Source organism: Macaca fascicularis, chromosome 19 (genome assembly GCF_037993035.2).
Source record: "Macaca fascicularis isolate 582-1 chromosome 19, T2T-MFA8v1.1".
In the NCBI taxonomy this organism is placed as follows: Eukaryota; Metazoa; Chordata; class Mammalia; order Primates; family Cercopithecidae; genus Macaca; species Macaca fascicularis.
The window spans coordinates 20,773,300-20,799,279 of NC_088393.1; the positions used below are offsets into that span (position 1 = coordinate 20,773,300).

Consider the following 25,980-nt stretch of genomic DNA (forward strand, 5'->3'; position numbering starts at 1 on the left):
CGGGACCTGTTCTGGGACTTGGTGGCAATTGTTTGTGTCCACGTTCAATTGAGTTCAAGTTTAACATTTAACTTTTCCTCCACAAATTTCCCTGTCTTGCTGAATCGGCTCTGTCTAGGCAAAGGGCAAAATGAACCCCTTGGGCCATTACACAACCTCCGCCTCATGGGTTCAAGTGATTCTCCTGCCTCAGCCTTCAGAGTAGCTGGGACTACAGATGTGCACCACCACACCCAGCTAACTTTTTATATTATGAGTAGAGATGGGGTTTCACCATATTGGCCAGGCTGGTCTTGAACTCCTGACCTCAAGTGATCTTAGCCTCCCAAAGTGTTGAGATTACTGGCATGAGCTACCTGTGCCTGCCCCTAAATGATTTCTTTCTACCTCCTATAGCAGTTTGAAATTACTTAAAGGTTGTTTCAAATTGAAAAAATAAAAAGAATGTGGATAAAAATAAAATATAAATAGATTAAAAAATTACAAGGATTACAAAATATATATGTAAATCTGGAGTGGTCAAAAATGACATATTTGATTTATTTATAAGATTTTATTAAAATTAGCTTTAATAGTTAATACACTATTACCAAAGTAAAAGTTGATTTTTTCTTGAACAAAAATTTTATGTATTATTAATATGATAGCAAAAATACTTCTGTTCATCTTTGGATACATTCAGCGAGAGAGGGTAAAGAAGAGATAGGATTTTCCCATACTCTGGGGTGAGCCTGGCTCAGCTCAGGAGGGAAGCCCTGCCTGAAAAGGCTGCAGCTTAGACTGTCACTCTTTCTTCACTCCGCCCAGCATCTGATCACATCTTCTGTCACTCAGGGCCTGAAGGGGCGGGGCCTTAAGCATTATCCAGTCAGGGACGCTGGGCTGGAAACCGACCAATAGGGCACGCAGCTGGAATGAACAGGACGGCTTCCGGATTTGGCGGGGTCCTTGTCTCTTGCTGCAGCTGGAGCTCCAGGTCTGGTCTTCACTGCTCTGTGTCCTCTGCTCTTAGAGGCCCAGCTTGTGTGGCCCTGTATCCTGCAGGTATTGGGAGATCCACAGCTAAGACGCCGGGACCCCCTGGATGCCTAGAAATGGTGAGAGTGCCGGTCCAGCGTCCGGATAGAGGGGAAGAGGCTATTGGCGGTACTCAGGCCTCCCCGCAGTCAGCTCCACAATCTGCACCCCGAATTCTTCTTACCCAGCTCCACCTCAGTCCCGTTCAGCCATAAGATGGCGGTACGCTGACAACCTGGCCCCGGGCGTCATGTCGCTTCCCCGCGCAGTGATTGTGCCCCTGGCCTGGAGCGCTCTGTGGGCAGCTCTGCGGGCAGCTCTGCACCCGCAGTGCTGCGTCTCTCCCGGATTGTGCAAGGACCACCGGAGGGTGTCAGGGAAGAATCCTGACTCTCGGTGCGGGTTCGTGAATGGGAAGAACTTTGATCTGTGGGGTTCACAGTTTCTCTTTTCTGCTTACAATTGTATGGGGCCGGGCTTGGTCAAAGTGCGGCCGAGGCGGGCGGATCAGTTGAGGTCAGGAGTTGAAGACCAAGACTGACCCAAAATGGGGAAACCCCTTGTCCACTGAAAGTACAGAAATTAGTTGGGTGTGATGGCGAATGTCTGTAGTCCCAGCTTCTCGGGAGGCAGAAGTGAGAGAATCGCTTGAACCTGGGAGGCGGAGGTTGCAGTGAGCTGTGATTTCTTTCACTCCAGCCTGGGCGACGGAGCAAGACTCTGTCTAAAATAAAAAAAAAATTATGGGAGTCACTGCAAAAATATCAAACAATTTAATCAGAGTGGGTCAAGAATTGTAGAGCACCCAGCTACAGTTTGTAGTTTGTAGTCCATGGAGGGGCTTGAAGAAGAGACATTTGTGAAATGCATGAGGAAGAAAACCAAATTCAGTAATTTATTAGGTTTAGTAATGTAGTTTCTTAAGTTGTACAATCAAGGTGGAAATTTCCTGGTTATGTAATTGAGCTTAACTGGCAGTTTATAGTTGCTTAAGCCTGAATTTTGTTTCCCCTAATGTAGTAATTTACCAAAAAATGCACTTGAGCTTAGATTTTTTTTTTTTTTTTTAAGAAATAGAAATCCGAGGACTAGGGCCTCTTCAGTCTAATTGCCTGCCACTCAATTATTTTCACATCCCACAGGGGACTGATTTTCCCTGGCACTTTTCACATGTGTCCCAAGCAGGGCCTCAGGTGTACCCCATGTTCCTCAATTAATTATTATTATTATTATTTTTTGAGACAGAGTCTTGCTCTGTCGCCAGGTTAGAGTGCAGTGTCAGATCTCGGCTCACTGCAACCTCCACCTCTTGGGTTCAAGCCATTCCCCTGCTTCAACCTCTGGAGTTGTTGGGACTACAGGCACGCGCCACCACTCCCAGCTAATTTTTGTATTTTTAGTAGAGATGAGGTTTCACCATGTTTCCCAGGAATCCTAGTTACCAAGGAAAAAAATAGGGAAAATCTCTCTTCCATTTTGGCTGTGGACAATGAATGTATTTCCACAGGAAAATGTGGTAGATAGTTGATGAGTTACATAGATTCATCAACACATTAGTTCCTCTTTTTGCAGGGTAAATTTGTGACAGTGAATATCTCAGTTCTATATCCTTTTTTCTTGAGTTCTGAGTTAAATGCTAAATTATAAGTGATGAAACATGGTACCTTCTAGAAGTGTTCCCATATGACTAATTTTTTACTACATTATTTTATTTATTTACTTATTTTTTTGAAACAGACTCTCACTCTGTCACCAGGTTGGAGTGCAGTGGCGTGATCTCGGCTCACACAATCTCTGCCTCCCAGGTTCAAGCAGTTCTCCTGCCTCAGCCTCCCAAGTAGCTGGGATTACAGGTGTGCATCACCACACCTAGCCAATTTTTTTGTATTTTTAGTAAAGACAGGGTTTCACCATGTTGGCCAAAATGTTCTCAATCTTCTGACCTTGTGATCCACCCACCTTGGCCTTCCAAAGTGTTGGGATTACAGGCATGAGCCACCGTGCCCGGCCTACTTCATTATTTTTAAGATAAATAATAAAATAATACATATATTGTCTGAAAGAAGTAGATATATATGTTTTTCTTATGGAGGTATAAAATGCAAGCATCTTAGCCAGGTGCAGTGGCTCATGCCTGTAATCTCAGCACTTTGGGAGGCCTAGGCAGGTTCATTACTTGAGGTCAGGAGTTTGAGACCAGCCTGCCAACATGGTGAAACCCCATCTCTACTAAATACAAAAATTAGCCAGGTATGGTGGCGTATGCCTGTATTTCCAGCTACTTGGGAGGCTGAGGCACAAGAATGTCTTGAACCCAGGAGATGGAGGTTGCAGTGAGCTGAGATCTTTCTAGCCTGGGCCACGGAGCAAGACTGTATCTCAAAAAAAAAAAAAGAACGTAAGAACCTTAAAATTTCCTTCCCTTATGTAAACCCTGCGTTTGAGTAATTTCCCTGGATTTTTCAAACACTTAGTTTCAAAAACCAAGTGACTAATTCTGATATGGAAATTAAAGCTTGAACCTAGTGACTCCAAGCTAAGGCTAATACTAAGCCTGCAACTGGATGTTATTACATACTCAGTTTTTTCTGGGGAGCCTCCCCTGCAGGTGTCACAGCCTAATCACTCCAGCCATAGAAGGAGCCTTTATCCTGAGAGAAGCTATAGAGCCCTGGAAAGCTGGGGATCCAAAGGCAGATGCATTTGAGGTTAAGATGAAAGGAAACTGAGAGGGTCTTAGTGATGATGAAGTCGTTACGTTTTGCGGCACTTTCTATACTTTGTAAAATAAAAACATTAGATTTATTTTTAAAAAATGAATTCCAAAAAATTATTGCAACAGGAGAAGGTACCAACTAAGTATAAGATCTTTATAGCTTGCAAAGATTTCGGCAGAAAAGGGCTTTCTTTTTTAGGGAGGAGTGAACATGGTTAGAAAGGTGGGAGGCGAATGGCAAATGGAGAGTGAAAAAGTCAGATTTTAGATGAGGATGTCTTACCCTGAAATCAGCATGTTCTTAGGAAGGATGCAAAATGGGGTTGTATGTTGACTCAGACTGAGGGTAGCTCAAAGTTCAGGGAGGGAAATAAACTTAAGTAAAGTTTGATTAAGAAATATTTTAGTCCAGGCCCAGTGGCTCATGCCTGTGATCTCAACACTTTGGGAGGCTGAGGCAGGTGGATCACCTGAGGTCAGGTGTTTGAGACCAGCCTGGCCAACATGGTGAAATCTTGTCTCTACCACAAATACAAAAATTACTGGGAGGCTGAGGCGGGCGGATCACCTGAGGTTGGGAGTTTGAGACCAGCCTGACCAACATGGAGAAACCCCATCACTACTTAAAAAAAAAAAAAAAAATTCATCAGATATGGTGGTGCATGCCTGTAATCCCAGCTACTCGGGAGGCTGAGGCAGGAGAATCACTTGAACTCGGGAGGTAAAGGTTGTGGTGAGCCGAGATTGTGCCAGCACTCCAGCCTGGGCAACAAGAGTGAAACTCCATCTCAAAAAAACCAAAAAAACAAAAATTCGCCAGGTGTGGTGATGGGCACCTGTAATCCCAGCTACTTCAGAGGCAGAGGCGGGAGAATTGCTTGAACTCAGGAGGTGGAGGTTGCTGTTCGCCAAGATTGCATCACTGCACTCCAACTTGGGTGACAATGTGAAGAAATGTTTTATTTTGACCACTGAAGACAAATTCAGCTGATTTTTTTTTAAATGAGAAAAAGGAGAAAATGTGCAGAGTGTGTGTCTTGCTGTGTGATACGTAAGAAAAGAGAGCACTATCTTAGTCATAACGGGAATAGTGTTTCTTTCCATAAATTGTTCCTGGAGCACACAAAGGATGGAGAATTTTATTAATCACAAATATTTCCCAGGATTATCTATGTGTTTCATCCATCTCCATTTCTTTTGTTTGTTCTATGCATTTCTTCCATTTGGCTTTTCCTGGGCTGCATCTCACATATGAAACTGGTAAACATAACTAGTGTTTTGCTGAGTTCTGTGAGTAGCTCTACCAAATTATTAAAATTCAGAGAGGTTATGGGAGTCTCAAGTTTTTAAACAGTAGCTCAGAAGCATAGATGGACCCATGGGTTTTTTGACTGGCATCTGCAGTGAGGACAGTGTGGTGGGACTGAGCCCTGAATCAGGGTCTGTGTTGACTCTGGGTGGCGTCAGAATTCAAATGTTAGACAATAAGGTCAGGAGTTCCCGACCAGCCTGGCCAATGTGGTGAAATGCCGTCTCTACTAGTAATACAAAAATTAGCCGGGCATGGTGGTGTGCACCTGTAGTTTCAGCTACTAGGGAGGCTGAGGCAGAAGAATCACCTGAACCCAGGAGGCAGAGGTTGTAGTGAGCTGAGATGGCACCACTGCACTCCAGCCTGTGCAACAGAGTGAGACTCCATCTCAAAAAAAAAAAAAAAAAAAAAAAAAAAATTCCCTAGAAAAGCTTAAATGATTTGTTTAAATTGCATATTAGTATGTAGCATAAAGTTGACAGGGCAGTGGCTAGAAAATATTAAAATTACAGAAACTCTGGGATTTAAAGTTTTTCTTTTAGGTAACCTTTGAAAAAACAAAACTGGTGGTACTACAGTGGCATAGAGAGCAGAATTCTACATAGTGACCCCACCCTGCCCCAGACCTGTTCAGATTCACCCTTTTTGGAGGCCTTATTTTGGTCTGACCGTACCTTGGAGTCTTGCCTCAGAGAACTGATTATAAGAGATCAGAGTTTTGGCTGTGAATCCTGCTGTCTTTCTAGAGCTGGTGCTCACAATTTCCTGAAACCCAAAAGCAGGTAAGTGGGATAAATAAAGTATGTACTTTAGGGTCTTAGATTTTAAATGTTCTATTAAACCCAGTGCTTGCAGAGACATTGTATTTAGAATCTTGTTTTCTATTCCTGCGGATCCAGTAGTTGCTCCATAAGTCACAGAAAAGTAAATATAAAGAGAATAAAATTTTGTCTAAACTACATTAACTTTTCTTCCTGTATCTCCTTCATCTGTCTATATTTAGCTTTTATTCTGTACAGTTTTTAAAAAAATTGATGACAGAGGAACAGAAGAAGACATAAAGATGCTGGGCCCTTTTTCTAAATCCTGGAAATTATTAAACCCTTAGTACCAACTCCCAGGGTGTTATGAGAATTAAATCACATAATGTGTTATGTCCAGCACAGTGCTGTGTATCATACTCTTGACCACATAGTACCTACTTAATAAACATTGCATTAGTACATGTGTACATGGTGTTTTTAAAATACAGACCTACTCAGACATTGCTGCCTTCTGTTTCCTCTGTAAACTTCAAAGAGCCAGCAAAGAATATAAAACTTCAGGATGGAGATGGGTTGTCCTTGTTTGTACCAGAAGTATTTGGTTGTGACAAGAGTGCTAAGCCTAAGGGATCCTGTGCTGTGCTGGGTTTAATAATTTCCAGGATTTAGAAAAAGGGCCCAGCATCTTTATGTCTTCTTCTGTTCCTCTGTCATCAATTTTTTTTAAAATTGTACAGAATAAAAGCTAAATATAGACAGATGAAAGAGATACAGGAAGAAAGGTTAATGTGGTTTAGACAAAATTTCATTCTGTTTATATTTACTTTTTTGTGACTTATGGAGCAACTACTGGATCTGCAGGAATGGAAAACAAGATTCTAAATACAATGTCTCTGCAAGCACTGGGTTTAATAGAACATTTAAACTCTAATGTTAATAATGCACCAAGGGGAAGCAACATGAGCATTGACGGGGGCTTGTTTAAAACACCCATTCATGGACCCTTTTCAAACCTGCAGAATTACATTACATAAAGTGGAGCCAAAATTATCAAGTGATTTATAAGCTCATTAAAGCTTGAGAGGCAATGCTTAGCTTATTGATTATCAGCCCAGGCCTCTTATTAGGATCACATGGTCAATTTGCAGAAATGTGTTGTGCCCTCCCCACAGGTTCTGTTTATTGTTCTGGGTGGAAGCATCCACGCTGTTTTAATGAAGGGCCTCCTGTGACTCTAAGATGAGGCCAGAATCAAGGATGAAGGCTTCAGAATACATTCATGAGAGTTAAGTTCCACCTTTGCACTAAAGGGTGGTCATAGGGCCTATTCTGTTTGGATTTGGAAGGGACTGGTAGTTCATGCATATTTCCATTACTGTAGCAGAAATTGCTGGTGTCTGTGGCAGGGGAGGGCACCTGAGGACAGGAAAGGAGAAACTTATATTTTCATCTTCATGGAGCAGCTCATTGTTCCTGAATCTCTTCTGTTTTAAAGGACAGAAATGGGTGGATATTTTTGTTATTCTGCCAGTTGATGTCATGCTAGCAGGTAAACATGTGGTACTGACACCTTTAAAGGCATATTCTCAAGACGCAGTTGTAATTTGTCCAGAGAATCTCGTCTGAGAAGGAATTCTATAGAAGGAGGAGATAGAAAAAAAAAAAAAGGATTTTCTTCAGGTAAACATGCCTCAGCTGAAAAGCTGTGTCCACTCTGCCTCCTGGACTGCCATGCATTTAGCACTTGAAAACCTTTACTTCTCTACTTGTGTTTTTCCTCCCTAAGGAGTTTGGTTTAAGTACTTCTTAAAATTCTTATGAGAGTCAAGGGTCTCTGAAAAGTATTTCTTTCCTGTATCCCAGAGCCTTCTCTACATTCTGTACAGAATAACTTCTTATATGCCATGCAGATTTATCAACAAGAATTTATGATCTGCAATATTAAAAATGTTCCCTTTGTGGCTATTGAACATGGAAAGATGTGGATACTCAGCATTTCTATTGGGGAAAACTGTGGTCCTTAGTAAAAGGTGGAGAAAATATAATGTTGAGGCTGCATTCGTGTATTCTGTTAGCTGTATGCCGAACAGGATTAAGAAATTGCTTATTTAGGTCGGGTGCGGTGGCTCACGCCTGTAATCCCAGTCCAGGCGGGCAGATCACCTGAAGTCAGGAGTTCGATACCAACCTGGCCAACATGGTGGAACCCCATCTCTACTAAAAATACAAAAGTTAGCCTGGTGTGATGGCAGGTGCCTGTAATCCCAGCTACTTGGGAGGCTGAGGCAGGAGAACTACTTGAACCAAGGAGGTGAGGTTGCAGTGAACTGAGATCATGCCATTGCACTCCAGTCTAGGGGACAAGAGTGAGACTTCGTCTCAAAAAAAAAAAAAAAAAAAAATTGCTCATTTAAATGTGATGGCATTTATTATGAGAAATTCTGAAAAAAATTGTTAGGAGATACCTTCTCTAGGGTGCTAAATGAAGCCTACTTAAAATTACTACTAGAAACTACAGAACATGGTGTCTGCATTTTGAGGTTTGCATAAAACTTATGATGATTCTTTTTGATTAAATTCAGATTTTATTTGCTTTTTTAAAGAAGAAATATTTCAACAGTGATACTGTGTTCTTCTGTGTGCATTAGGACATCATGAAAATTTCTCCTAGTGCAGTTAATGGTTAATGATTCACTTGCTTAAATAGCTGACGATTTTTTTTTTTTTTTTTTTTACTATATAGCTAATTATTTTTCTCTTCATTATTAAGTTTCATTATGCAGCTGATGTGCATAAACAATCATATTTAATCTGGCAGCTGTTCTTTTTTCTTTTTTTTCTTCATATTTTTCATTGGAAAATGAAGGCTCTTATCTTTGTTTACAGGCCAGAAAAACTGGAAAAAACCCAGACTCTTCCGCTTACTGGATATCTGACAAAATATCCTTCTTGGGCCAAAAACATTGACATTATTGGTGAGCTTGTTAGAAATTCAAAAAAAATCAGACTTTATTCCAGATCTTCTGGAAAAAAGGGTCTTCACCTTATTATACATACTAAAATTTGAGAGGTGCCTTCTAACTCAACATGTATTTCTCATCTGAAAAATATTCACAACTCATTCCATATGATATAAATATGCATTCAAAAATGTACATGTTTGTGTTCATGCCCTTAATTTTATACTTTATTATCTATAAAAATACATGAACTGATGTGGATCTTATGCTCCTCTTTTTTCTCAGAGTTGCAGAATACTTTAGAGAATATTTCTGTGTTGAAAATTATTTTATTGGATAATTTTAATCAATCCTGTAAGTCAGAACCAGTTGTATTCACTCTCTCATTTCACCTTAAGTCAAATTAAAAATTCTACCCATAATCACTCGGTGAAAATGTGTGCATGTGTGTGTTTCAGGGGCCATTGCAATTTAGAGATGTGGCCATAGAATTCTCTCTGGAGGAGTGGCATTGCCTGGACACTGCACAGCGGAATTTATATAGGGATGTGATGTTAGAGAACTACAGAAACCTGGTCTTTCTTGGTGAGAAAAACTTTAATACATAATTCATAATATACACAAAATGTTTTATTTCTCTTTTTTGTGGAATGTTTTTTAGTAATTTATTCTTTTTATAAAAGAGTTTCAGATCCAGTTTTTCAAGAAAATCTTCAGAATTTGTTCATTTAGAAAAGAATTACTTCAGTGCCTCATGCCTGTAATCCCAGCAATTTGGGAGGGTGAGGCTGGGGGATTACCTGAGGGCAGGAGTTTGAGACCAGCCTGGCCCACATGGTGAAACACCGTCTCTCTAATAAAAGTACAAAAAATTAGTTGTGGGCTGTGGCACGCACCTGTAATCCCAGCTACTCAGGAGGGTGAGGCAGGAGAATCGCTTGAACTTAGGAGATGAAGGTTGCAGTGAGTCGAGATCATGCCATTGCACTGCAGCCTGGTGACAGAGCAAGATTCTGTCTTGAGGAAGAAAAAGAAAAAGAAAGAAAATAAAAAAATTTCTTCAAGATATTTCATCTTAATACAAACTTGCCACATTTCTGAATTAAGTTTTTTTTTTTTTTGAGACAGAGTCTCACTCTGTCACCCAAGCTGGAATGCAGTGGTGCAATCTGGGCTTACTGCAACATCCACCTCCCAGGTTCAAGCAATTCTTCAGCCTTAGCCCCCTGAGTACCTGGGACTACAGGCACACATCACCATGCTCGGCTAATTTTTGTATTTTTAGTAGAGATGGGGTTTCACCATGCTGGCCAGGCTGATCTTGAACTCCTGACCTCATGATCCGCCCACCTCGGCCTCCCAAGATGCTGGGATTACAGGCGTGAGCCACCGCACCAGGCGAATTGAAAGTATTTTCTAAATATTTAGAAATTTCTGTTACAAATTTGTATTTTGGTATTAATTTACTAAAATATTTTATCACATCATCTTTCCTGAGCACATTACTAGCTTGTAATTGGAGAATATGCGCAAGATTCATGTTATTTATTTTTAATAAAACAGGTATTATTGTCTCAAAGCCAGACCTCATCACCCGTCTGGAGCAAGGAAAAAAACCTTTGACTATGAAGAGACATGAGATGGTAGGCAAGCCCCCAGGTAGGTGCGAGTGAAAGTGAATACAACAGACAACACGGATAAGAGGCCCAAGGTCAAAGAGAAAGCCAGTTCTTAAGGTGTGATTCGGGAAGCTGTGTTCCAAAGGAACTTCCTGGACAGCTGTTTTTTTTTGTTTTTTTTGTTTTTTTTCTTTTTTAAATTTTGCTCTCACAAAGGGGGCATATTGTCTTATGCTTTTAAATTCTCTAAAAATTCTCCTTTTCTTTTGGTAAGCCTCCTTCTTGTTCACAGTGAGAGCCAAAGTCGTCTTCATGGCATATAAGAGACTGCACAATCTGGCTGATTTTTCATTGTTTTGGGGACACACAAATATCTGACTTATTTTGAGAAACTAAAACTATTTTTTAGTTCTATTTTTGCATCAGGTCTGAAATGCGTGAGAGTAGTAGTTTCTGTTGCATTTTTTTGTCCATTTTTGTGCATGGTCCATTCTATTTTTATTACTATACAGTCTTAAAATATAGTTTGAAATTATAAGTATGATATCCTGCTTTGTTCTTTTTCCTTAAAATTGCTTTGACTATTTGAAATTTATTTTAGTTTCATGTAAACTTTAGAATTGTATTTTCCATTACTTAAAAAAGAAAAAAAAACACTGCAATTTTGATAGGAAGACTATTGAATCTATAGATCACTTTGGATAATATGACACTTTAATAACATTTATTCTTTCAATCCATAGACATAAAATATTTTAAAATTAATTTTGATTTTCTAACTTTTTTATTATAAACTTTTTTTACCTCCTTAGTTAATTTTTTCTCAGAAATTTATTTAATGCTACATTAAATAAGATTTTTTCTTCCTCATCAGATACTTTAAGTGTAAGAAACCATACGTATACTTGTGTGCTTAATTTTATATTTTGCTAATTTACTGAATGTATTTATTAGTTTAGACAGGTTTTAATGTACTGTTTATGGTTTTTTAAATATAAGATTGTGTGATCGACAAACAGCAACTTTTGACTTATTTTTCTTCAATTTCAATGGATTTTTTTTATTTCTTTTTTTTTTCTTTTGAGAGGGGATTTCACTCTTTTTGCCCAGGCTAAAGTGCAGTGGTGTGACTTTGACTCACTGCAACCTTCGCCTCCTGGGTTCAAGCGGTTCTCCTGCCTTAGCCTCCTGAGTAGCTGGGATTACAGGTACTCACTATAACACCCAAGTAATTTTTTGTATTTTTTTGGTAGAGATGGGGTTTCACGCTGTTGGCAAGGCTGGTCTCCAACCCCTGACCTCAGATGATATGCCCGCCTCTGCCTCCCAAAATCTTGGGATTACAGCCATGAGCCACTGCACCTGGCTGGATTTTTTTATTTCTGTGAATAATTCTTCTGCCACATACTTCCAGTACTACATTCAAGGAGAAGCACTGACAGTGGGCACAATATAGTTTTGTATTGGTGTCTGAATTTGATGGAGCAAACACCTCTTCGAGTTTTCATAAACTGATTTTAGAAGCATTTCCTCAGGGAACGGTGTGGGTTTCTTTTTTGTTTTGTTTTGTTTTCTTTTCTTTTTGAGATGTAGTTTTGCTCCTGTTGCCCAAGATGGAGTGCAATGGTGCGATCTCGTCTCACCACAACCTCTGCCTCCTGGGTTCCAGTGATTCTCCTGCCTCAGCCTCCCAAGTAGCTGCAAATACAGGCATGCACCACCACACCTGGTAATTTTGTATTTTTAGTAGAGAAGGGGTTTCTCCATTTTGGTCACGCTGGTCTTGAACTCCTGATCTCAGGCTATCCACCCACCTCAGTCCTCCAAAGTGCTGGAATTACAGGCACCACACCCTGCCCACCCAATTGCGTAGATTTCTATGTGGGCAGAACTGACCATAAACTGTGGCTCAGGTAACTGAAACTGTCATAGAACTGCTTCAGGGACCTCAGTAAAGGCCACGGTCTGCAGGCCTGCCTACATTGTTGTAAATGGGTGCCTTCTTCCAGGTCTCTGGAATGGCAGGACCTCTACCAGACCGTGGCTGGGAAGAGTTTGGGTTGGTTACAGAGTAAGTTCAGAATTCTCAGTGGGACCAAGTTGGGTGAACCCTATCCTGGTGCATAGCCATGAATGGGGGTCCTGTAGTTTTTCACCTGACTAAGGGCCTACCTTCTGAATAGAACACTTCTCAATCTTAAGCTTTAGCAAGATTTCACAACTCCCTCCCTGGATCTCAAATCTCCCTTAGAGGTGCTTATTTTGGAGATGGTGTCTTGCTACATAACCCAGGCTATTCTCAAAATCCTGGCCTGAAGCAGTTCTCCAACCTTAATGTACCATGTAGCTGTCATTACAGATGTGAGCTATAATGCCTGGTTCTCTCATAAAAGCATTTTTGTCAGAGAGGGCTGACTTTTTTTGCTGTAAGGGAATATGAAAATAGGGAATTTTAATCTTTTCCTCTTACTGATGTCACTTTCCCTATACATTTTTACTTTCTATTTTCTCTTTCAGATTTGTCTGTAAATTTTGATTCAGATATTTGGGACAATATGTTAGAATTTGCATGGTGTGCCTGAAGTAAATTAGATAATTCATAGGGACTCATATTTACTAAAATATTTACTTATAAATTTAAGTTTGCTGCAGGCAAAAAGGAATTAAAGGATTTTCGTCTACTTTTTTAGCCTATATATAAATAATAATGTAGTTTATTTCTCAATATTTGTTTTACGTATCAGAGGGCCTAACCCTATTCTGCAAATTATATATTTTTTTATTTAACAATGTAAGGCTACTCTTTGCTTCTAAAGTTGGATTACAGCAGTTTCATTTTGTGTAAGAGTACCATATATTTAAAACATTAAAAGTAACTCTAGTTTCTTTTAAATGCTAATTTTTAAAGTTTCTCATTAGAATCTTCTATTTATACCGCATATTCTCCAAAATTTTACTGCCACACAGTGCATGCCAATGATTCAAAATACCTGCAGTTCGTGAGTACACACTAGCAATTAAATATTTCAGTTATCTAGAAACTATTTTTTTTTGAGATGGAGTCATGCTCTGTCACCCAGCCTGTGGGGTGCAGTGGTGTGATCGTGGCACACTGTAACTTCCGCCTTCTGGGTTCAAGCAATTCTCATGCCTCAGTCTCTCAGGTGCTGGAGTTACAGGCATGTGTCACCACTCCTGGCTAATTTTTGTATTTTTAGTAGAGATGGGGCTTTTCCAAGTTGGCCAAACTGGTCTAGTTGTGAGCCACCGCACACAGCCTGATAATTTTTTTAATGATACATTAATGTTGCATACTAGGTTTTATGAGTAAACATTTCTTTTATTATTGTTTTGAAGTTTTATATTAGTGTGCTTTTTCAGTGTAGGGTTTTTTTCTTTTTCTTTTTTTTTTTTTTTTTTGAGACAGAGTCTTGCTCTGTCACCCAGGCTGGAGTGCAGTGGTGTGATCTTGGCTCACTGCAACCTCTTCCTCGAGGGCTCAAGGTATTCTTCTGCCTTGACCTCCTGAGTAGCTGGGACTACTAGTGTGTGCCACCACGCCTGGCTAATTTTTGCATTTTTAGCAGAGACGGGGTTTCACGATATTGGCCAGTCTGGTCTGGAACTGCTGACCTCGTGATTTGCGTGTCTCAGCCTCCCAAAGTGCTGGGATTACAGTTGTGATCCACTGTGCCTGTCCTCAGTGTAGGTTTATTACATTAGTTTATTGGGTGTTTTGGTTTTACTTAATGTATTATAATTTTAGATAATTTGCAATTCTGCTTGTACATTTTAAGTCAATTTGAGGTTTAAGAGATAAATTATGCATGTCTATCACAATTAGATTACATATGTATGTCTGTTTATCTATAAATATGACCCAAATTTTAGTTATGGCTTATCTTATATTCTTTCTTAGCTTATTTTCCATGGTAGTTTTATCTTGTCGAAGTGAGTACTCATGGAGATAGTCTTATTTTTACCATGTGTTTAATTATTAACATATATTTACTTTTGTGAGAGAAACACTTTTGTGATTTGAAGGTAATTTTCAAAACAATATGTAATTCTGGTTTTTTCTCAGTTTTTCTTTAAAAAAATTGTCTTAAAAACACATAACATAAAATTCACCATCTTAAATCTATTGAAGTTTACATTTCAGGGCCAGGCGTGGTGGTGGCTCGGATCTGTAATCCTAGGATTTTGGGAGGCCAAGACAGGAGGATCCCTGGAGCTCAAACAGCCTGGGGAGCATATGGAGACTCTCCACTATAAAAAAAATGTAATAATAGCCAGGCATGGTGGTTTGCAGCTGTGGTTCCAACTACTTGGGAGATTGAGGGGGAGTCAAAATTGTGCCACTACACTTTAGCTTGGGTGACAGAGTGAGACCCTGTCTCAAAAAAAGCTGTTCATTTCAGGTATGTTAATTATATTCGCCTTGTTATGCAAAATACTTCTAGAAACTTTACATCTTGTAAAACTAAAACTCAATGCCCATTAAGTACCAACTGCTCATTTTAGCCTCTCTCCAGCCCTTGACAGACAAACCTTCCATTTTCTGATTTCATGATTTTGACTACTTAAGATATCTCACATAATTGGAATCATACAATATCCATAATTTTGTTACTGGATTAATTCAGGTGACATAATATTCTCAATGTTCATCTTAAAATGTGATAAGATTGTTCTTTTTAAAGTGGAATAATATTCCATTGTATGTATGTGTTACATTTTTTTATGTGTTTATAAATCATGAGATATCTGGGTGGTTCAGCCTTTTGGCTTTTTTGAATACTGGTACAAAATACATGGATTTTCAATTATCTTCCAGGTCCTGTGTTGCATATTTTTTGTGTGTGATTTGTTTCCTTCCTTCCTTCCTTCCTTCCTTCCGTGGGTGGATCACAAGTTCAGCAGATTGAGACCATCCTGGTTAACATGGTGAAACCCCATCTCTACTAAAAATCCAAAAAATTAGCCGGGCGTGGTGGCAGGAGCCTATAGTCCCAGCTACTCAGGAGGCTGAGGCAGGAGAATGGCGTGAACCCGGGAGGTGGAGCTTGCAGTGAGCAGAGATCACGCCACTGCACTCCAGCCTGGGCAACAGAGTGAACCTCCATCTCAAAATAATAATAATAAAAATAAAAATAATTTTTTTTGTCCCCTGAGCAAGAATATGTTGAAGAGTGTGATCCATATTCACATTATTTGTGAATTTGCCCATTTGGCTTTTGCTTTTAATTCCTAGTTTCATTCAGTTTTTGTTAGAAAACACACAGTATATAATTTTAGTGTTTTTAAAGTGATTGGTGGTGGTTGTTATTGAGACAAGATCTTATCATCACCCAGGCTGCAGTGCAGTGGCATAATTGTGGCTCACTGTAGCCTCAGCCTCCTGGGCTCAAGTGATTATTATTTCACCTCAATTTTTTGAGTACCTAGGACTGTAGACATGTACTACCACGTCTGGCTAATTGGTTGCTTGTTTTTAGTGTTAGGACCTCACTGTTTTGCCCAGGCCGGTCTCAAACTTTTGACCTCAGTGGATCTCCCAAAGTTTTAGAATTATAGGCAAGAGCCATGACACCCAGTAGGTATTTTTAAATTTAATAAAGCTTGGTATGTGTCCTAACAGAATATAACAGATGCAAATAAGAATATTGTGTATTATCTTGGTTTTGACGGGAGAGTTTTTTATGTGTCTGTGAAGCCTAGTTGGTCTATAATATGGTTTGGATGTCCCTGTTGTCCAAACATCAAGCTGCAATATAAATCCTCAGTGTTGGATATGGGACCTGGTGGGACATGTTTGGGTCATGGGGGTGAATTTCTCATGAATGGCTTGGTACGTACCGTTGGTAACCAAAAAGATTAGACTCTATCAATTCAAATAAGAGCTGGTTCATTAAAAGAACATGGCTTCTTCACCTCACACTTGCTGTGTCTTATCATATAATATATCCAGTTACTTGTTACTTTCCGCCATGATTTTAAGCTTCTTGAAATCCTCATTAGAAGCAGATGCTGACACGTGCTTCTTGCACAGTCTGATGAGCTGTGAGCCAAATAAACCTTTTTTCTTTATAAATTATGCACTCTCAAGTATTCCTCTAATGCAAAATAATTAATATGGTCTATAATATTGTCTCAGTTTTCTCTTATTTTTTGTCTGAATTTTCTGTTTATTATTGCAAATGGGTTTTTGATGTCTACAATTATTATGTTGCTATGTGTCCCCCTTCACTTTTGTCAATATTTGCTTATATATTTTGGAGTCTTGATGCTATATACCCGTATACATATAGATAGATAAATATTTTAGATTCCTGCGAAATCAATTTACTTTATCATAATATAATATCAATTATTGTCCCATGGTAGTACTTGACTTAAAGCATATTCTGTCTAATATAATTATGATTATCTTAATTGTTGTTACTGTTTTAATGGAATATAACTTTTTTTCATTCTGTTACTTTCAGCCTATTTGACTCAATGCTAAAATGAGTCTCTTGTAGGGAGCATAGTATATGCTTTTTGAAAAAAACCACTCAGGCATTCTATATCTTTTTTTAATACAATATTATTTACTTATTTATTTATTTATTTTATTTTATTTTATTTTTTGAGATAGCGTTTCACTCTTGTTACCCAGGCTGGAGTACAATGGTGCAATCTCAACTCACTGCAACCTTCACCTCCTGGGTTCAAGTGATTCTTCTGCCTCAGCCTCCCAAGTAGCTGGGATTACAGGCGCATGCCACCACACCTGGATAATTTCTTGTATTTTTAGTAGAGATGGGGTTTTCCCATGATGGCCAGGCTCATCTTGTACTCCTGACCTCAGGTAATCTGCCTGCATTGGCCTCCCAAAATGTTGGGATTAGAGGTGTCAGCCACTGTGCCTGGCCTCATGTATTTTTGAGATAGGGTCTCACTCTGTCAACCAGGCGTACTTGCATGGCTCATGGCTGCTCGAACCTCCCAAAATCAGATGATCCTCTTAAGTAGCTGGATTACATGAATGTGCCCGCACACCCAGCTAGCTTTTTTTGTATTTTTTGTAGAGACAGAGCTTTGCCATGTTGCCCAGGCTGATCTTGAACTTGTGGGATCAAGTAATTGGCCCACCTTGGCCGTCCAAAGTCCTAAGGTTACATTTCATTTCATTAAATAGCTTAATGAGAGATCTGTATTTTTGTATCTACTGAATGATTTGGTGACAGAAATTTGCATTGCTTTTACCTATTACCTTTCAGTAACAATGCTGCAATAATTATGCAAAAGTTAATGAATGTGCTGCCTTCTGTTTCATTAGTCTACTTTTTCAACTTTTTACTCATAACAAATTATTTTAATTCTATAGCTTTTTGATGTGTTTTGAAATCAGAAATGGTAATGCCTCCAACATTGTTCCTTTTTTTGTAGATTGTTGGGTAGTTTATTGTCTCTTTAGATTCCATATACTTTTGGATTTGTTGTTTGTATTTCTTCAACAATGCAATGAGACATTTGAAAAACATTGCATTAAATCTGTAGATTAAACTGAGCAGTACAGACATCTTCACAATATTATTTCTTTTTCAATTGTTTGTTTTTGAGATGGAGTTAAATTCACCCATGTCGGCCTCCCAAAGTGCTGGGATTACAGGTGTGAGCCACTGCACACAGCTCAGTTTTTTGAACAAGTGCATGCTCAAGAGCGTGTTTTATCATTTCTATATATTTGTAAATTTATCAATTATTTATATTATTGTTTTACACTGTAATTCCATTTTTGTCATAGAAAGTAGTCTATAAAATTTCAGTTTTAAAAAATGTGTTAAGGCTTCATTTTTGGTCTAAGAGGTGGTCTCTATAGGAGAATTCTCTATGAGCTATTGAGAAGGCTGTGTATCCTGATGTTGTTGAGGATTCTCTTTATCTTCATTAGAAATAATGGTTTTTTACTGCCTTCTAGTCCTCTGTTCCCTTATTAATATTCTGTCTTGTTTTATTATTATTACAGAAAATGAAGGATTGAAATATCCTACTATAGTTATATTGCTGTGTGTATTCAATTTTGTATTTGCTTTATATATTTGAAACTCTAATATAAGATGCATACATGCAAATACACACATGTATAAACAAATTTGTCATAGATTCCCAGTGAAAGAATGCATATGTTGTTTAATGCCTTCTTTGTCTTCTTGAAGTTTTGACTTAAAGTACATTTTATAAAATATGACAGTTTCTTAGTTAAGATGTAGCTTGCATAATATTATTTTGAGCCCTTCTGCTCTCATTTGGTTAATATTTACATGAAATTTCTACTTCCGTCTTGCCACTTTCAGGCTTTTTTTAATCATTAGATGTCAACTGACTCTTGTAAAAAGGCAAGTTGAATCTTGATTTTTAAAAATTTTTAATAATCCTTTTTATTTAAAGTGTGTCTCTTAATTGGAGAGATAATTATATATATATTTAAATAGTTTTCTGCAAAAGAAAAACTTAAGTTATTTTATTGTTTTATTTGATTCTTGTGTCTTTGTCTCTCATTTTCTTTTTCTTTTTTGTTTTTTTTTATTTTTGTATTGACATGCTTTCAGTTTCTTTCTTATTTTCTTTTGTGTATCTGTACAGACATTTTCTAAGTGATACCTTCTGAGTTTACATAAAACCTCTAAAAGATCCAACAATATATTTAAATGTGGTAAAAAATCAACTTAAGTTTCATACAAAATATTTTCATCATTACATCTGCCTTCACTTTGTTATTGATTTGGCTAATTATATTTTTTATGTTTGTATATTCATTAACAGATGTTTGTAATAATTTCTATTTTTTTAATTAATAATTAAAAATGTTTTCTGCACCATTATGGTAATGTTAAGTAAGAAATTCCATTTTTGTGTATGTGCATATCTTTCCCAGAAAGTTACATGTTTTCATATGATTATGTGTTGTTTTCTTGCATTATGTTGTTTTCAGTGGAAGAAACTCCTTTCAGTATCTTTGATATATAGGGCATATGCAGTGCCAATGTAGGTTCTCAGGATTTGGTTATTTTGGAAGTACTTATTCTTATTTGGTAGTACAATTGTGGTGATGGTATTATTCTGACTTGACAGCTTTTTTAAAATTATTATTATTATTTTAACTTTAACAATATCACAGTTTCCTTCTCACCTGCAAAAAATATTTTTCTAACTTGACTTGTTATCTCATGAGACTATGCTTATAAATGACACATCATTTTTATCTTACAGCTCCCAAAATTCTCTAATCTGTGATTTTTGAAATTTTGCTTATATGTATGTTTGTTATAAATATCTTTGTGTGTATCCTAGTTTGTTCAGCTTCCTCATGTTTACCTCATTTTTAAAGAAATTTTCCAGTTTTTAAATATTTTTTATATCCACAATTTTTGTTTTTTGCTATTTAAATGTTTCTGGTTGTTATTCTCATTTTTCTGATCTTTGGTAGTTGTCTGTGTTCCTACTTAACTTGCTGAATATTCAACTTATTTTATTTATTTATTTATTTTTCTGAGACGGAGTCTCTCTCTGTCGCCTCGGCTGGAGTGCAGTTGTGCAATCTTTGTTCACTGCAACCTCCATCTTCCAGGTTCAAGCAATTCTCTTGCTTCAGCCTCTCAAGTAGCTGGGATTATAGGTGCCTGCAAACACACTCGGCTAATTTTATGTATTTTTAGTACATACAAGGTTTCACCATGTTGGCCAGGCTAATCTTGAATTCCTGACCTCACATGATCCACTCACCTCAGCCTCTCAAAGTGCTGGGATTACAGGCATGAGCCACCATGCCGGCCCTATTTTATTATATTTTTCAGACAGTCTTCCTCTGTTGCCCAGGCTGGAGTGCAGAGGTATAATCTTCACTCACTGATGGGGCCATGTTGCTCTAATATTTTGTATTCACTGTAATCTTTGATTGAGATTTGGACATTAACAAAAAGCTACCTGTTAGAATCTTTAAAATATAACTATCCTGACATAGTCTGAAATCAGTTGTCATGGCTAGAGATTTTGGGAATTTCTCAAACACGTTTTTAGGATGTGTCTTGTCTAAAATTTTGTGTTTATTGTTTAGTTAAATTGGCTTATTCATATTTCCTCTTAATAGTCAGTAATTACTTGCGATACCTATTCCCTGTTTGGGGTAGGGCCGTATCTCTGCTTCTGTAACATTTATCTTTAGACGCAGCAGACTCAAACTGTTAATCCAACTTATATCACCATTTCCTTCAGCATTTTATGTCATGGGAGACATTTACCAGTGTCTAGAAAAACCCCTAAAAGCCAAAAATAAAGATGTATGTGCCAATATTTTTCTTGTTTTTTTAAAAAGAAACCAGGGTTTGGCAATTTACATTTGTGTGTGTGTGTGTGTGTGTGTGTGTGAGAGAGAGAGAGAGAGAGAGAGAGAGAGGGAGACAGAGTCTCACCCTGTTACCTATGCTGGAATTCAGAGGCATGATCTTGGTCACTACAATATCTACCATTAGAGACTCTCACTCTGTCACCCAGGTTGGAGTGCAGTGGCATGATGTCAGCTCACTGCAACCTCTGCCTCCTGAGTTCAAACAATATTCTGCCTCACTCTCCTGAGTAGCTGAGATTACAAGTGCCTGCCACCACACCTGTCTACTTTTTTGTAGTTTTAGTAGAGACAGGGTCTCACCATCTTGGCCAGGCTCCCTTTGAACTCCTGACCTCATGATCAACCCATGTCAACCTCCCAATGTGCTGAAATTACTGGCATGAGCCATCATTCCTGACCAACAATTTACTTTTAAAGGCACAATGTTATACTGGAGAGCAGGAAGAGCTCTGTTGGGTAAAAGTAACAGGCTTTTCTTTTTATTCTATGTGGCTCTTTGCATTGTGCTCACCTGGGGCCCTTCACACACTTAATTATAAATTTTTTACAAATGTATTTTGGGCAGTATGTTTGGTTAAATTTATATGTCCAGGAAAAAATTACAGCTTGTGATATTTTATTATGTCATCTTGCTTATGTAGTATGTATACTTGTATAGGTTTGATTTATTAAGTATATTTATCTGAGTCTAGCAATTGAAGTAATATGTTTTTATTGTTTCTTTCAGTTTTGTGTTCTCATTTTACCCAAGACCTTTGGCCAGAGCAGAGCATAAAAGATTCTTTCCAAAAACTGATACTGAGAAGATATGAAAAATACGGACATGACAATTTACAGTTTAAAAAAGGCTGTGAAGGTGTGGATGAGTGTAAGGTGCACAAAAGAGGTTATAGTAGACTTAACCAACGTTTGACAACTACCCAGAGCAAAATATTTCAATGTGATAAATATGGGAAAGTCTGTCATCAATTTTCAAATTCAAACAGACATAAGACAAGACATGCTGGAAAAAAAGCTTTCAAATGTATAGAATGTGGCAAAGCTTTTAACCAGTCCTCAACCCTTACTACACATAAGAAAATTCATACTGGAGAGAAACCCTACAAATGTGAAGAATGTGGCAAAGCCTTCAACTGGTCCTCACACCTTACTACACATAAGATAATTCATACTGGAGAGAAATGGTACAAATGTGAAGACTGTGGCAAAGCCTTTAACCGCTCCTCTAACCTTACTACACATAAGCAAATTCACACTGGAGAGAAACCCTACAAATGTGAAGAATGTGGCAAGGCCTTTCAGCGTTCCTCTATCCTTACTACACATAAGAGAATTCATACTGGGGAGAAACCCTATGAATGTGAAGAATGTGGCAAAACCTTTAAGTACCTTTCTTCCCTTTCTACACATAAAATAATTCATACTGGAGAGAAACCCTACAAATGTGAAGAATGTGGCAAAGCCTTTAACAACTCATCTACCGTTACTAAACATAAGAAAATTCATAATGGAGAGAAACCCTACAAATGTGATGAATGTGGGGAAGCCTTTAAGTACTCCTGTTCCCTTACTGCACATAAGATAATTCATACTGGAAAGAAGCCTTACGAATGTGAAGAATGTGGCAAAGTGTTTAAGCGTTCCTCTCCCCTTTCTAAACATAAGAGAATTCATACTGGAGAGAAACCCTACAAATGTGAAGAATGCGGCAAAGCCTTCAGTCGGTCCTCTATTCTTACTACACATAAGATAATTCATACTGGAGAGAAGCCCTACAAATGTGAAGACTGTGGCAAAGCCTTTAACCGCTCCTCTAACCTTACTACACATAAGCAAATTCACACTGGAGAGAAACCCTACAAATGTGAAGAATGTGGCAAGGCCTTTAAGCGCTCCTCTATCCTTACTACACATAAGAGAATTCATACTGGGGAGAAACCCTATGAATGTGAAGAATGTGGCAAAACCTTTAAGTACCTTTCTTCCCTTTCTACACATAAAATAATTCATACTGGAGAGAAACCCTACAAATGTGAAGAATGTGGCAAAGCCTTCAACTGGTCCTCACACCTTACTACACATAAGAGAATTCATAGTGGAGAGAAACCCTACAAATGTGAAGAATGTGGCAAAGGCTTTAAGTACTCCTCTACCCTTACTAGACATAAGAGAATTCATACTGGGGAGAAACCTTACAAATGTGAAGAATGTGGCAAAGCTTTTAACCATCCCGCAACCCTTTTTTCACATAAGAAAATTCATATTGGAGGGAAACCATACAAGTGCAATAAATGTGGCAAAGCCTTTATTTCATCCTCAAACCTTAGAAGACATGAGATAATTCATATGGGAGAGAATCCCTACAAATGTGAAAATGTGGCAAAGCCTTAAACACTCCTCTACCCTTACTAGACATAAGATAATTCATACTGGAGAGAAACCCTATGAGTTTGATGAATGTGGGAAAGTTTTTAACCAGCTATCCACTTTTACTAAATATGAGAATTTATATGGAACATAAACCCTACAAATATAAAGAATGTGACAAAGAGGGAGTTCTCAACCCTTATTACACATAATTCATATTGGACAGAAACCTTAAAGAATGTGGCCCCTGAAGAATGTGGCAAAGCCTATAACAAGTTTTCAATCAATTTTTTTTTGTTTGTTTGTTTGAGATGAAGTTTCATGCTTGTCACCCAAGCTGGAATACAATGCCACGATCTTGGCTCACTGCAACCTCCGCCTCCCGAATTCAAGTCATTCTTCTGCCTCAGCTTTTCTAGTAGCTGAGATTACAAGTGCCTACCACCATGCCCAGCCAATTTTTATATTTTTAGTAGAGATGCAATATTACCATGTTTGCCTGGGTGGTATCGAACTCCTGACCTCAGGTGATCCACTCACTTTGGCCTCCTAAAGTGCTGGGATTACAGGCATGAACCATGATGCCTGGCCACCATTTCTGAATTCTTAAAAGAGACTTGGTGATAATTCATGCTGAAGAGGAACTCCACAAACCTAAAAAAAGTGACAGTGCTTTTACCAACCCCTCCAACTTCTCTATACATAACAATAATTATTCTGGTGTGAAACCCTAGAAATATATAAAATGTGACAGAGCCTTTATATGGTGGCCACACTTGATTGTGGGTAAGATAACTCATACTGGCAAAACTCCTACAAGCGTGAAGAATGTGGCAAAACTTTTAATCAGTACTTACACCTTATTTCACAAGAAAGCTATTATCCTTGAGAAAAATTGTACAAATATAAGGAATATGGAAAACCCATTAACTCCTACTCATATCTTAACATAAAAAGGTTCCTTTTAATAAAAGCATTAAGACATTAAGAGTGTAATTACTGTCAAAAAATATTTCAGAAAGTATAAGCCTTTAAACTGAAGAAATAAGAAGACTCCTTTTTTTTTTTTTTGAGACCGAGTCTGGCTCTGTCGCCCAGGCTGGAGTGCAGTGGCCGGATCTCAGCTCACTGCAAGCTCTGCCTCCCGGGTTTACACCATTCTCCTGCCTGAGCCTCCGGAGTAGCTGGGACTACAGGCGCCCGCCACCACACCCGGCTAGTTTTTTGTATTTTTTTAGTAGAGATGGGGTTTCACCGTGTTAGCCAGTATGGTCTCCATCTCCTGACCTTGTGATCCACCTGTCTCGGCCTCCCAAAGTGCTGGGATTAGAGGCTTGAGCCACCATGCCCGGCCTGAAGACAACTATTACAACTATAAAGGGGGTTATAGCACATTTACTTATATCAGAGATCTTATTGCACACATTTTGTACTAGAGGAAAACCCTGAAGCAGTTGCTCAAGCTTTGTTCAACATCAGGAAATTTATATTGGAGATGAGTCCTGTAAATGTAATACGTTTAGAAACACTTTTTTTTTTCCAGAAACTACATCTTAGAAAACACCAGAGAGTTTATACTAAAATATAGTTTTGCAGATGCAGTAAATATAAAAACATTTAATTCAAAATAGAATGTATATAAATATCAGAGAATCTACAGTAGAATAACTAAGGCACTGACACTTGAGTATAAAAACTAATCCACAACTACAGTTTTTAGATAAATGATTTGTATGTAACTTTAAAAAGAGATTTTTGGAAGCATTGTAATTACATTGAAAGTATACTTGTTTAAAATTTTTTGAAAACTGAATAGTGATGTAATACAGCTTTCAAATTATGCTATTATTCCTATTTTGTTCACATGTGAAAGCAAGTGATCAATTATACATCAGAAATATTAGAGATTTAAAAATTACTTGGACAGTATGACCTTTTCTATAAAAGAGTAAGGACATTAAAATGTAAGATGCATAATGAAAATATAAGTGGAGAGGTTCTTTGTAGTAAACCTCTATTAAGTAATGTATAAAGTAGATGTTTAGAGCAATACTTTTCTACATTATCGTGTCACAAAGAAATAGTTAAAATTATGTTAAAATAGTATATTGTTTTACTAATTGTACTTTTATGTAATAAAATACAGTAAATTTAAAAATTGTTAGGGCTGGGCTCGATGCCTGAAATCCCAGCACACTGGGAGGTTGAGGTGGGTGGATCACCTGAGGTGGTGAATTCGAGACCAGCCTGACCAACATGGAGAAACCCCGTCTCTATTAAAATTACAAAAAATTAGCCAGCCATGGTGGTGCATGCCTGTAATCCCAGCTACTCAGGAGGCTGAGGCAGGAGAATTGCTTTAACCAGGGAGATGGAGGTTGTGGTGAGCCGAGATCATGCCATTGCACTCCAGACTGGGCAACAAGAACAAAACTCTGTGCTCCCACCCCCGCAAAAAAAAAAAAAAAAAAAAAAAAAAAAATTGTGTGTGAAGTTAATTTTATTATTTTTTAACCATGTTAAGACTATTGTGCATTTAATGAAGCATTATCATGCCACTAACTTTAAACTATCCCACCTTACTCAAGGGTGCGGCTACAAGATGGTAGCAATATATGATTTGTTGTATAGTGGAATAACATCTCTAGTAATCACTTTGCCAGTGGCTTTAAACTGCAAATGAGTTAAAGAATATTGTTTCCAGGCCGGGCGCAGTGGCTCACGCCTGTAATCCCAGCACTTTGGGAGGCCGAGGCGGGTGGATCATCTGAGGTCGGGAGTTCGAGACCAGCCTGACCAACATGGAGAAACCCCGTCTCTACTAAAAATACA

General features: G+C 38.2%; 1 protein-coding gene across 1 annotated transcript; it reads left to right on the top strand.

The window, feature by feature from the left end:
• The first annotated feature begins 891 nt into the window (after positions 1-891).
• Positions 892-24,136, top strand: LOC102136174 (uncharacterized). Its single transcript, XM_015440391.4, is given in 5 exon segments — positions 892-1,097; positions 9,228-9,354; positions 10,333-10,428; positions 21,509-23,165; positions 23,167-24,136. Coding segments are annotated over 5 exon segments (2,199 nt in total). The 5' UTR covers positions 892-914; the 3' UTR covers positions 23,303-24,136.
• The last annotated feature ends 1,844 nt before the right edge of the window (positions 24,137-25,980 follow it).